The sequence below is a fragment of the Schistocerca serialis genome, chromosome 1 (assembly GCF_023864345.2).
Source record: "Schistocerca serialis cubense isolate TAMUIC-IGC-003099 chromosome 1, iqSchSeri2.2, whole genome shotgun sequence".
NCBI lineage: Eukaryota > Metazoa > Arthropoda > Insecta > Orthoptera > Acrididae > Schistocerca > Schistocerca serialis.
In genome coordinates this window covers 874,385,491-874,400,296 of record NC_064638.1, presented here as the reverse complement: position 1 = coordinate 874,400,296, position 14,806 = coordinate 874,385,491, and the positions used below count along the sequence as shown (strand labels likewise).

Below are 14,806 nucleotides of genomic sequence, written 5' to 3'. Positions count from 1 at the left end.
AAACAACCAAGAATTCATAATGTGTGTCCTCCACACTCTACTAATTGTAATGTACATACTTGAAGATATAGATGAGAAACGTAGAATACAAATCGGCATTTAGCGCAGCAACCATAGGGTAGGGTGCAAAGAAATACAAAATAATAGACTCCAAGAAAATTACTTTTTAATTTTTTAAATCTAGAAACAAATTTTGTACAATTATAATATCAGTTACTTTTGTAACCTTAGTATGAGATAGTAGTTATATTGATATTATTAAAGTGTATGTTTTCGTACCTTTATTTTGCTGAAGCTCTCAATAATGCCATGGAATCTATTTCACCTAAAACTTTTCTTTCAGGTGATTAACTGGACAGATTGGCTAGTCATTCTTGATACATTGTAGAGTGAATATTTTTTTTATTAGTTTCAGTTTAGAATGAGTTTCAGATTAGACAAACTTCTCTCGCATGATGTGACTGACACAAATGGTTGAAGTGATGTACACGGTAATGATTCACTGAAGTCCTACTTAATCACAAATTTGAGGATTTCTTGGGCTGCCCATCTCGCAGGAACATCCGTACTTGTATCAGTGGCATGTAGGTGCCTCTGATATCTTTTTATTTCTTGCACACCTGCTCCTTATCAAACTAATATTGACTTTCTAACAGATTTTCTAGTGCTACAACCAGGATCTTATCGGGAGCTTCAAGCATAAATTTTGTCACAACAATTTAGAAAATTTAGTTGATTTCCTTCATGCCCATATATTATAAGAATTCTTTCATGAATCAGTCCATGGATTCTAACATTAACCGATGAACTACTACTTGAATCAATAATCCACTATCATAGCTAGTTACCCAGCATTGCTTTGTTTATGCTTCTACTTCCTTCATCAATCAATTTTACTGTCCACATCATTGCAGTGCCTAGTGTCAAAAGTAACAGCACTGCCTATAGCTGTAGTTCATTCCATCACTAAAAACTCATTCAGGATTTTAATTTGATGAGTCCTTTATTCAAAGTCATTTTTGGAGATTGTAGATACTGGTGGACTAAATTTGCTTCCTTCAGGATCATGTGAAGAAAGTATATTTAGATGAAAAAGGTAAAATGACATCACTGGAAGCTTACCGCAAATCTAGTAATGAGGTCTGCTTTGAATGGATCTTGTATAACTTTAAAAATGCTAACAACTGGTTTCACATTTTCTTTTATGATTTTAACTGAATTGTAATAAGAACTCCAGCAAGTATCAGACAATTGATTCAAACTTGTTCCTATTTCTTCTACAATTAATTCCTATCAATATTGGATGCAGAAGACAAGAAGAATGAATTTAACTTCTCCACAGTTCCAATCCAGGTGACACTATAGGGGACACATGAGAATGCATAAACTCCACAGAAATGTAAGGAATTATTGGCACAGGGCATGAACATGGCTTTTGAACTGACTTCTCAAATTTTTCATTGTATTTCTCCCTATGCACCTCACATTGATGCAGCAGTGTCATAACCTTGAGCCCTACACAATGCAATATCCAGTCCATCTTTACCCCAGCTGCTGTTGTCTACCTTCTGACATATACTCTGCAGTCCTTCCAGACCTAAAAGAACAAACTGAAGGAAGTGTGTAACTTTGACCAAGCTATCTAACTATATGGCTGATCTGTTCAGTTTTGCTTTTATTGTGAGTGCTGTTAAAAATTGTTCTGTAATATTTAGTATTTTTTTATATCTGCATTAATTTGTTCCTTAACATGTTCAGCCAAAATAAATATAAATCCCTTTTGATAAATAATAAGGCACTCCTTTTACCTACCAGTGGACTCTCAAAAGTGGATCTCTTTCATCATGGATTGGATCAGTTATAAGAAATTTCCTGTTTTCTGATGTGATGTTTCCATGATGACTGTGGAAACCAAGGGCTAAAAATGCTGCAATACCTAAAAGGCAGTGCAAAATGTTTCCCTATTTCTTGGTCTCATCATTAACTCATGCACATATTTTTAAAATGTGTCTCATAGTAAATCTGTGTATGTGGCTTAGGTATCAAAAAACATTTCATGTACAATAAGTGTGTCTAGCAAGACAACTGGTTAGCATTTTAGAGTTTCATAGTTCTATGCAATGTTTCACAAAAAAACTCAAACTTCTGAACACATCCAATATCAATTACCAAGACCTGATTATAGATAAGTTTGTATGCAAGTTTATATTCTGCACACATACAGGGTCTTTAACTCCAAACTTCCTCTTATTTATTCAACATATTCTGGCCTTATTTAGGATTTGATTAAAAATGGTCTAGTCCTGGAGGCCTCCAAATCTGAAAGCTCTCAAGATCACCTCCTATACACACAATATAACTTGAAACTTTTCTGGGAGAAGATGAATCTGACACCAGTCCAGTACACATTCTTTCCACTCATTGCCAGCCCCTTAGCTAGAGAACAATACAGCACCCATAGCAATACATCACTGTAATAGATATTGTTAATACAATGTTCATTCCAGCATGCTGCTTACCCTGTAACAAGATAGTAGTGCTTGTTTCCTCCATACACATCCCCCCCCCTCCCCCCCAACCAGCCTATGTGCCAAGCATCAATCGCATGCTTCTATTCCCAACATATTCCACAAAAAGTGTCAAGTTGTATTATGCTTCTACTGTATGCTGTATCATATCACAAATAAAACGTTCAAGTCACATTGCTGGTTCAAGGTCTATTCTTAACAGTAAAAAGAATTCTCGAAGTGGGCAACCTGTCCATATGTTGGTTGCAGTCTTCAATGGAGATTGATACAAAGGCAGAAATCAGATGCTGCATTATACAGTATAAGTTTACATTAAAGCACAATGTAATATAAATCCTAATGGCAAGAACTATGGTCAATAATTACTGACAGTTTAAAAAAAAAAGCAGCTACAACTGTGGTCAACAGATTATGTAAAATTCAATAAAATTGAGTTTTACACTCTTTCTTTTGGTGGTAACAAAATAGGCAGTTTTAAATGTGATGACAGTAACAAATGAAGTGCACATATCGCTTGATTTTGAGTGTAGGGCTCAATCCGAGGCTTTGCACTGAATGAGGATGTGAAATGTTCAAAGCTACAAAGGCCTGGCTTTCAAAACTTTGACACACACACACACACACACACACACACACACACACACACACACACACACACAGAGAGAGAGAGAGAGAGACAGAGAGAGAGAGAGAGAGAGAGAGACAGAGAGAGAGAGAGAGAGAGAGAGAGAGAGACCAGTTTGTCGACTTACATGCAGAACATCTCCAACTGCAAAAATGTGTGGTACATTAGTACACTCATCACAGACAGCAATCTTGCCAGATTCTGGAAGGGTTTTCACTCCTGCAGCACTCACAGCAAGCTCAGTTGTTAAAGCACGACGACCCACTGCAAACAACACTGTGTCATACACATCCTGAAATGAAATATAAAAGCATACATTAGCTTTGATACATTGTGTGTGTTGGGCAAATACATGACCCAAAATTTCATGGATACAGGTGTGGAGGGCAGAGGTGGAGGAGGAGGAGGAAGTCCATACAGCCTAAGGAAATTCCTATATTTTGATAGTGTTGATCATTTCTCAAGGTATTACAGTCAATGAAACATAATGGACTTCCTCACAACATAGTGATATGATCTGGCAGATATATTCAAAACGATTTTGTGTGCATACATGGGTAACTTCATATATGTGGTTTGTATTCTCAGCCATATGGCAGTTTTGAAATTCCACAATGTTTCAACAATAATAATGCTAACATCATTTGGAAAACTGAAGAATTAGCATTTGCCTTTTTTCAATATATTTTAAAGGGAAAAGTGTATTATCAGTCAGACAACAACTGTAATTAAAGATTCAAGAAGATAGGATGGTTTATCATCACACAAAAGCTCTTTACATTCTGCAGACGACAATCAACTCCCCATCTAACAGTAAAGACAAAATCTCTCAAAGAATATGATCATATCCATGACGATCATCAGGAGCCCCAGATATGAATAAATAAAAAAGGTACAGTGTGTGTACTTTCCTTCAGGATGCTGTTAGTCTCTCAGCATCCTTCAATACACTGAATCAGGTAGTTAACACTGCATCTTTTAAACTGCTTTCCAGAACAATTTAGTATTGCCCTTGTCTGCAGGTAAAATAACGATATCTGGATTATTCGTAAGTGAACGGAAAGCAGCCACCTCTGCTGCTAGTATATTACTATTGGGTGGATGTACCCTAGTCAATACATGACATGCCTTCCTCCTAGTGTGCTCTGCAGGCTCAAGAGGTAGTTTAAAACCAGCCTGTTCAATAGAACTAATAAAACCGGCCTGTTCTACAGAGCTAATAAAACCAGCCAGCGGTGAACACTTGAGCATTGGTGCAAAATTTAAACCTTTCCCTAGCACAGATAAAGCTGCGTTGTCAAAACCTTTCTCTGTGAGATTTATCACATAATTGTAACATACAGCAATGGAAATGTTCGAACTTTGCCAAATGCTGGGCACTTACAAAATGAACTTCCCACTCAGACTGAACTGTGAAGCACCGTCTAGCCAGTCCCTAGGAAAAGCATAAATGGAACCTAAACAATTCTCTGGAAACAAAATGCAGCTGTTGATGAATGTAATTGATCATTTCAGAAACAACAGCTAGGCAAGTGCGTTGCGCAATGCAATTAGCGGCTGGAGAATTAACATGATGTAGAACTTTGACAAATGTTGGAACAATATTTTGAGAACGCACATTGTAATCTAACTCTACTGCTGCGAAGTTTACCCAACCAACAATGCATTTCTCCCTGTAGAAGTGAACAGTGAGGGCCGAGTACATCTGACTGTATATATGTTCAAATAACTTGCGGGAATGCAGCCAGTTGTCGTCGTCAACATCTGCGAATGTTTCAACAGGTGCACACCCTGTCAATTTTCAAAGCAATACTGTAGCAAGTAAGTGGACAGCAAAGGAATTTAAAGCCTGAGTTTTCACAGCAATTCTTTCTGAAAAGACACACACACACAAGGGGGGAGGGGTGGGGGAGGGGGGGCAGGGAAAGAAAGAAAACACTAGTGGCACCACACAAGCAAAGATGACCAACAACAGAAATTGTCAATAGTGAAAATTACCAAATATGAGTGTTGTAGCATGAACACTGTCCCTCTGTTTTTTGACAATGGAGAGAGTAAGATTACATGCAGAATTTCAGCAAAAACCCCGATCTCTATGCAGAAGGTTACTTGTTAATTTAATCTCAACTGCTTCCTTGCTAAAACTATACCAATAGCTGAAGTGTATGCCAGAATCTCTGTGTTGTTATATTCCACGGGATGACCGGCGCCAGGACAATGTTCTGCAATAGCCAATCTGCTCGGCTGCTGTAAGCGTGTGTGGCGCTTATACTCAGTACATCATATACATTACATGCCACAACTGCAAGGAATACGACAGACACCTGTCTTACACAAAATATGACCAATCTTGTTCGAGATGCTCCTTACATAAGGCAGAAAGGTTGTAGACCCAGGTGCCAACTCTGTATTATCATCCCTCACCCGGTTCATGGTTGGTTGATAGCGCAACAGATGTCTGACCTGTCTTTCACTACATACATTCTGACAGATGGTGACTTCACGATGTGTTAACTCAGATGACAAATGATAAAACACCCAGGGTCTGAAATGATGTGGGCACTGTGAACCAAGGTACAAAGTACCCCTTAATGCTGAGCTGGATGGTGATCATTATCAGTCTTTATCTACAAGTCAGGAGGAGTAGGCTTCCTATAAAAGGCATAAGCCAATGAACCATCACCAACCTTCCTCCTGACCAAAACATTAAGGAAGGGAAGGCAGTCATCCTTTGCAACCTCCATCAAGAAATGAATATTCAGATGGATTGAATTAAAATTTCTGAAAGATCATTCAAATTCTCACTGCCATGAGGCCAAACAACGGAAGTATCACTTACACATCTGAAAAAACACATTGGATTCAAAGCCACAGACTTGAACGCACGTTCCTTGAAGTCTTCCGTAAACAAATTTGCAATAGTATGTGACAACAGGCTCCCCATCGCAACTCCATCTGCCTGCTAACAGTACTGGTCACTGAATAAAAAGTAACTGGAATTCAACATGTCAAAATAGGTTTGTTAACCCATCATCAAACCTAACCTTACTAAACCGTAATGAATCAGACAGAGGAACTTTAATGTAGATAAAGCTATATCAAAAATTACTAGAATATCAGAGTCATTCAAATTTATTTCCTGTAATAGACATAATAAATCCACCAAATTCTTAATGTGATGCTCACACTGACCAACTAGTGGGCTCAACAGAGTAGCAAGGTGTTTTGATTCACAATATGTTGCAGCACCAATATTCTTGACAATGTGAAGAACAGGAACCTCTATTTTGTGGAGCTTTGGGAAGTCACATACCCTAAAGGGAACAGCACAATAAATATTGAGATTCTTGGTGATCTTCTGTGACTTAGTTCAGTCCTAACGCCAAGAAAAAAAACTTTCAACATGCTGTAGCATGTTTGAAAGCAATAAAAACCATCAATGATTTGCTTGCTACTGGATGTGAGGATGGGCAACACAGATACATTACAGGAAAACAGAGAAACCAAATCTGATTAATGGAATTAACATTATAAAATAATGCAACAGAAGAATACATTGCAAACTGAAACAAAAAAGATTCACCATCACAGTTCAGTTATTGTCAGAAAGCTCTCCTAAATCCAAACAAAATCAATCAGAAATATTGAATCACTTCTTTATTACTACTTAACAAATGCCACAAAAATTGCACTGAAATATTCAAACTGTATATAGACAAAAAGTTGTGGGATAAGTAGTGTTAATTATTGCTGTAAGCCTATTTATTGATTAAAAAATATAATTTTGCATGTATTTGTATGCTGCTGTTTATGACATTCCATAAATGCATTATTTAGCATTGATGTCTTGAGGTCTAATTATTAGCCATAGAAGTTTAGGCACAAGTGATTAAATTGAAATCTGCATAGGATATTTGGCATCATCACATATCCCTAGTAGGTTTTACTCCAGTTTGATACCCACCTGAAAGCCTAAAAATGCCACATGTTTAGCTATATAAAGTGAGTGCCCACTGATCTTTTAATTACGACAACTGCAAGTTGTTCTTGTCTAAAACTGCATAATGTAAATTTCTGTAACAGTAAGCGTTTAGCTTTTACTGTAAAGAAGTTGTAAGGCTGCCCACTAATCTCTTGGCTATATGTACACTCCTGGAAACGGAAAAAAGAACACATTGACACCGGTGTGTCAGACCCACCATACTTGCTCCGGACACTGCGAGAGGGCTGTACAAGCAATGATCACACGCACAGCACAGCGGACACACCAGGAACCGCGGTGTTGGCCGTCGAATGGCGCTAGCTGCGCAGCATTTGTGCACCGCCGCCGTCAGTGTCAGCCAGTTTGCCGTGGCATACGGAGCTCCATCGCAGTCTTTAACACTGGTAGCATGCCGCGACAGCGTGGACGTGAACCGTATGTGCAGTTGACGGACTTTGAGCGAGGGCGTATAGTAGGCATGCGGGAGGCCGGGTGGACGTACCGCCGAATTGCTCAACACGTGGGGCGTGAGGTCTCCACAGTACATCGATGTTGTCGCCAGTGGTCGGCGGAAGGTGCACGTGCCCGTCGACCTGGGACCGGACCGCAGCGACGCACGGATGCACGCCAAGACCGTAGGATCCTACGCAGTGCCGTAGGGGACCGCACCGCCACTTCCCAGCAAATTAGGGACACTGTTGCTCCTGGGGTATCGGCGAGGACCATTCGCAACCGTCTCCATGAAGCTGGGCTACGGTCCCGCACACCGTTAGGCCGTCTTCCGCTCACGCCCCAACATCGTGCAGCCCGCCTCCAGTGGTGTCGCGACAGGCGTGAATGGAGGGACGAATGGAGACGTGTCGTCGTCAGCGATGAGAGTCGCTTCTGCCTTGGTGCCAATGATGGTCGTATGCGTGTTTGGCGCCGTGCAGGTGAGCGCCACAATCAGGACTGCATACGACCGGGAACACAGGGCCAACACCCGGCATCATGGTGTGGGGAGCGATCTCCTACACTGGCCGTACACCACTGGTGATCGTCGAGGGGACACTGAATAGTGCACGGTACATCCAAACCGTCATCGAACCCATCGTTCTACCATTCCTAGACCGGCAAGGGAACTTGCTGTTCCAACAGGACAATGCACGTCCGCATGTATCCCATGCCACCCAACGTGCTCTAGAAGGTGCAAGTCAACTACCCTGGCCAGCAAGATCTCCGGATCTGTCCCCCATTGAGCATGTTTGGGACTGGATGAAGCGTCGTCTCACGCGGTCTGCACGTCCAGCACGAACGCTGGTCCAACTGAGGCGCCAGGTGGAAATGGCATGGCAAGCCGTTCCACAGGACTACATCCAGCATCTCTACGATCGTCTCCATGGGAGAATAGCAGCCTGCACTGCTGCGAAAGGTGGATATACACTGTACTAGTGCCGACATTGTGCATGCTCTGTTGCCTGTGTCTATGTGCCTGTGGTTCTGTCAGTGTGATCATGTGATGTATCTGACCCCAGGAAAGTGTCAATAAAGTTTCCCCTTCCTGGGACAATGAATTCACGGTGTTCTTATTTCAATTTCCAGGAGTGTATTATAGGCACGACTGAGCACTTAAGTTTATTTCTTCTTAGGTCACAAAAGTCATGGGATACCTCCGAAGATGTTTCAGACCACCTTTTGCCCTGCATAGTGTAGCAACTCAACGTGACATGGACACAACAAGTTGTTAGAAGACCCATGCAGAAATATTGAACTATGTTGCCTCCAGCGCCGGCTTTAGGGTGGGGCGACTCGGGCGGTCACCCAGGGCGCCGGGGCCCAAGGGGCGCCACGTATTAAACGCATGTAAAAAAAAAAAAAAAAAATTACAATTTACAATCACCCATTTCGTGAAACCAAAATATTATTCAGTCTCATTCAACATACGTTGCTAATCTCACGAATGCGCGATGAATTCGGGGTAGCAGAAGAGAAATCGTGCTGAATGCAATCTTCGTATTGTCTGCAACCATCCATGTTTGACGCGGGCTAGCACGGGCTCTACCAAAGCGCCTCTCTTATTTGTTTCAAGAACTGCAACAAGGAAGAGCCCATGCAGCCGCACCATCTCTCGTTTACAACAGAAACTACCGGTCGCTCCAAATAAAAGAAAATACAGACTGTGAAATATACATTATATTATGATTTAATTAATACGAATGTATTTATATCGAATATTTGTGACTTAATGACTCATGTACATTAATTAATAGATCATGCAATGCGTGCACTGCATTCATAAAGAATTCTCCCCTAACTTACTGAAATAATACAGCGCCACACAATGTTTGTTAGACTGCATATGTTGGCAGCGCTACGATTTGCACCCGCATGTCAGTAATTGTCAGTAAGAGTCGGAGGCAGCGGTCATGTTTTTGTGACTGAATAATTGTGAGTGAAACGAGTGTTGTGACTGTGTCAACTTTTAATTTTCTGGTAGGTGCGAGAAACATTTTTATCTTTCAGTTCAGGTTTTTTTCTAGTTACGTCTACTGATAGGTGAATTTCTTTATTTGTTATAGATCGAATATTGTGGTCGCGAAATAGAGCAGTGTCCAAGCAATAATTTGTCAAATTATTAAATCATGCCAGAAGAGAAGGAAATGAATAAAAAAAAAGCTTTCTGGTTCAGAAAATCGGAAAAGAAAAGCTGAAAAAGAAAAAGTTCTTGAAGAAACTAAAAAGCACATGAATATTTATAAGTACCTTAAAGGAAATTCTAAGGCAAATACTTCAGATATTGAATCAAAAGTCCATGTATCAGCAAATATTTCTTCAGACTGTGAACAATTATACACAAAAAATATACAATCACCTATTGAAGGTGATCAAATTGACCAGCACAGTACATCTTTGCATGAATCCTCTGATATTTCTCCAAGTCAAAATCAACACATGACATCTGTGGTCGATGAAAGTATCAACGTTCTTGAAATAAAAGAATACAATGTTTCTGATGTAGGTACGTGGCCAAAAGTACTTAATGCTAGAGATATAGATCGCATTATAATATGTGGACCCTCACAAGTATGTCTAAATAACTTTCCAAAAGATGAAAATGGGCGTCATTTCTCTTCAACTCATTACACAAGAAAACTATCAAACGAAGAAACTATCAGACGACGGTGGCTAGTTTATTCTGTATCAAACGACAGTGTCTTTTGCTTTTGTTGTCGACTGTTTGATTTAAAGTCAACTACTAATTTGACTACCACTGTGGGTTTCAGAAATTGGAAACATTTAAGTGAAGCTCTGAAACTGCATGAAAATAGTCCTAACCACAAAAAAGCATTTACTCAATGTACTGAAGCTGAAATCAGGTTTAAAGCTGGATTAACTATTGACAAGGAAGAACAAAAGCTAATTTCTAAAGAAAGTTTACAATGGAGCAATGTGCTTCAAAGATTGATGCACATTACTTTGTATTTGGCTGAAAATAATATGGCATTCAGAGGGTTATCAGATAAATTATTTACCCCAAATAATGGAAAATTCTTAGGTCTTGTACAGTTATTGGCAAAGTTTGATCCAATCATGGAAGAGCACGTCAGACTGGCATTGAATGGTGATTTGGCTGACCATTATTGCGGCAAAAATATACAAAATGAATTAATAGAACTCATGGCATCACATGTTATGTCTACAATCGTATCCCGCATAAAGGGTTCAAAGTATTATGCAATCACAGCTGACTGTACTCCAGATATAAGCCACAAAGAACAACTTTCGATAACTTTAAGATGCGCCGACATAACATAGGATGGCGTAAGTGTAAAAGAACATTTCATCTCATTTCTGCAAATAGATGATACAACCGGTGAAGGCCTCACAGAAAGCATTTTAAAAACATTGAGTGATCTTGACCTTAACATTAATGACTGCAGAGGACAGGGCTACGATAACGGCGCGAACATGAAGGGGAAAAATAAAGGCGTCCAGAACAGAATTAAGAAGTTACATCCACTAGCTTTTTTGTGCCATGTGGATGCCATAGTTATAATTTGGTATTGTGTGATGCGGCAAATCATCAGTAAAATCCGTGACACTGTTCGGAATGTTACAAAAAATGTTTAATCTATTTGCTGGATCGGTAAATAGATGGAAAATTTTGACCGACCATTTGAAGATATACACCCTGAAAAATGTAAGTGACACACGCTGGGAAGCTCGAATTGATAGCGTCAAAGTGGTTCGTTATCAATTATGCGAAATGCATGACGCTTTGGTTTCCTTGGCCGATGCTACTGAACAAAGCGATGCTGCGGTGTCACACGAAGCGACAACACTAGGAGGACAATTAAAAGACTTCAGCTTCATTGTTTCTCTCGTGACATGGTATGATGTTCTGTTTCAAATTAACGTTGTGAGTAAAGCAAGTCAGTCACCCACAATCAACTTTGTTGAGTTTTTAGGAATCCTTGACAAATGTTGCTCTTATTTGGAAACATATAGACAAACAGGTTTCGAACAAGCTATTGTAACAGCAACTGAACTGGCTTCGGATCTTGACATGCAGCCATTATTTAAACCACAAATGCGATTAAGACATATTAAACGCAGGCCGGGTGAAGAGGCTGTTGATGATCAAATAACTGACCCAAAAAAGAAGTTTAAAGTAGAGTTTTTCAATGCACTGTTGGACACCATGCACATATCCATGAAAGAAAGATTTGAACAGATGCAAGAATTTTCTGCGACGTGGAGTTTCTTGTTTGACATTAAAAAAAATCAAAATAAAGAAGAACTAATACAATGCTGTTCTAAATTACAAGAAAAGTTAACTGTCAACATGAAGTCAGATATTGATGGAAATTTGCTGTGCGACGAAATTTTAGGCCTGCAACACTATCTCGAAGACAGCCAGGCAAACGCCTATTGAAGCCTTAAACTTCATAAAAAAGCATAATCTTCAAGAGTTATATCCCAACATCTGGATAACGTGACTGTCGCAAGCGGCGAACGCAGTTTTTCCAAACTGAAGTTGATAAAAACGTACTTACGGTCTACAATGTCTCAAACAAGACTAACCAGTTTGGCCTCACTGTCCATTGAAAATGAAGTTGCAGAAAACCTGGACTTTGCTAATCTGATCAGAGACTTTGCCGACAGAAAAGCAAGAAAAGTAAAATTTTAGTCGTTTATAATTGTTTTTCATTAGGCGTAATATGTTTTGTGTTCAGATGACTGACAGAAAATATAGGTTTATGGCTTACAGTTATATTAAATTCAATAAAAATATGGTACCCAATTCAAAATTAGTGTTTTTTCGTTATACATATTACCTCCTATATATAAAAATCAATTGTTGTGTGTTAGTCTCACCAAAACAAAGAAATGGCTTGACCGATTTGAATAATTTTTGTTTTGTTTTGTTCGCTTTAGTACAGGGGTGCTTCAGAAAAGAAAAGAAATATTTGGGATATACGAGCCTGTTTCAACCACATTTTACGCATCTTTACTTTGTTTGGAACACGCAAAAACAATTTTCTGGAGTTGTTGTAGATGTACAGTGCAGTACTACGCAATATTTTTAGACAATTTCCCAAAACATGAATGCCCAAACAATATATCACTGCTATACTGACTGTTACGGCAGGGACAGCAGCATGCTGGACTGACGTCACAGGCTACACAAGACTCACATGGAGCGTCTTAGCGGGCTTTCAGATTATTTGGATTTCATTTCCATTTAAAAAAATAAAATACTCAAATTTACGATGGAAAAAACCATGTTATGATCATAAGATGACGCCATTAACCACTTAAGACGATTTCTAGAAAACAGTCAAATACCGTGTTGCAAAGCACTGCCAGGTTCGCTATTTATACAATAAAGGGCGCCAACTGGACGACTCGCCCGGGGCACCTGGATGGCTAAGGCCGGCCCTGGTTGCCTCTATAGCTATCCATGATAGCTTAAGTGTTGTTGGTACTGGATTTTGCACACAAACTGATCTCTCAATTATGTCCTATAGGATAGGATTCATGTCAGCAATCTGGGTGGCCAAATCATTTGCTCCAATTGTCCAGAACGCACTTCAAACAAATTGTGAACAACTGTGACCTGGTGACAATGTCACCTCTGTTTGAGAACATCAAGTCCATGAATGGCTGCAAATTGTCTTCAAGTAGCCAAACATACCCATTTTCAGTCAATGATTGGTTCAATTGGACCAGGGGACCTAGTCCATTCCACGTAAACATAGCCCACACCATTATGAGCCACCACAAACTTGCACAGTGCCTTTTTGACAACTTTGGTCCATGGCTTTGTGGGGTCTGTGCCACACTAGCTATCAGTTCTTGCCAACTGAAATCTGGACTCACCTGACCAGGGCACCATTTTCCAGTCACCTAGGGTCTAAGAGATATGGTCATGAGCCCAGGAGATTTTTGCTACAGGTGATGTTGCTGTTAGCAAAGTCACTAGTGTCAGTTGTCTGCTGCCATAGCCCATTAACACCAAATTTCACCATACTGTATTAACGGATACATTTGGCATATGTACCACATTGACTTCTGCTGTTATCTCAACCAGAGCTGCTTGTCTATTAGCACTAACAACTTTATGCATACACCACTATTCTTGATTATTAAGTGAGGGCCATTGCCACTGCATTGTCCATTGCCTGAAATTTGGTATTCTCGGCACACTCTTGACACAGTGAATCTCAGAACATTGAATTTCCTAAGGATTTCCAAAACGTAATGTCCCATGCGCCTGGCTCCAACTACCATTCCACATTCAAAGTCTGTTAATTTCCACTGTGTGGCCATAATCATGTCTGAAACCAATTCACATGAATCACCCGAGTTGCACTAACACATTGCTCTTTTATAGCTTGCGTATATGATACTACTGCCATCTGTATATGTGCACATCGCTATCCCAGGACTTTTTCCTCCTCAGTGTATAAAGAGTCCTCAAACGTCCCCAGCAACTTGCAAAGTCAAAAACAGGAGTGGAAAGTACCAAACCTTGCACTCTATATTATATTATTTTAACCAGTTCACATTTAATTTTATTCCCAATGATACAATTTTGCTTATGTGACCCTCTATTTTTTAACCAGTTCAATTATGCACCTCTTTTAGATGAGATCACAACTCCAGGGTATTAGCAAAACTTGGGGCCCCTATCCATCATAGTTAAAAAGTTCTTGGCTGATGCATAACTTTATAGTCTGGCCATTGTAGTGTAATTGCTGAATGTGTAATAATGTATGCAATTTGTTAAAAAATGGCCATTGATGTAATTGTCATTAAGCTATGGATCAATACCTTAAGAAGTTGAGATGATTATCTTTGCATTGTTATGTTTATCTGTGCATAATCACCTTTGGGAATCAGTAATGTACTTGAAAATGGGCTTATAGTCCGAAACCTCAGTTGTGCAATAACAGTAATAATATATTGAAAAAAGGCCAAAAACAGGGTTTGTTTGGTTACTTTACGATGTTTCACCAAGAACCCACAGTTGATTCAATTAAAACCTCTATTTTTTGTTGTTATGGTATAACTTCAGCCATGGAAGGGGAATGCTATTAACAACATAACATTTCATTATCCCTTGTAGAATTTTATGAGGTACACAACTGAACACTTTGGCAAGGTCATAGAAAATGTCAACATGGT

General features: G+C 39.6%; 1 protein-coding gene across 3 annotated transcripts in view; it reads right to left on the bottom strand.

Annotated features, from left to right (window-relative positions):
- The window catches only part of LOC126486290 (thioredoxin reductase 2, mitochondrial), a 63,649-nt gene that overhangs the window by 10,337 nt on the left and 38,506 nt on the right, over positions 1–14,806 (bottom strand). For all 3 annotated transcript variants that reach the window (XM_050108940.1, XM_050108938.1, XM_050108939.1), the window contains one exon: positions 3,281–3,445. In XM_050108940.1, coding sequence (XP_049964897.1) covers positions 3,281–3,445 — 165 coding nt within the window. The remainder of the gene's footprint in view (positions 1–3,280; positions 3,446–14,806) is intronic.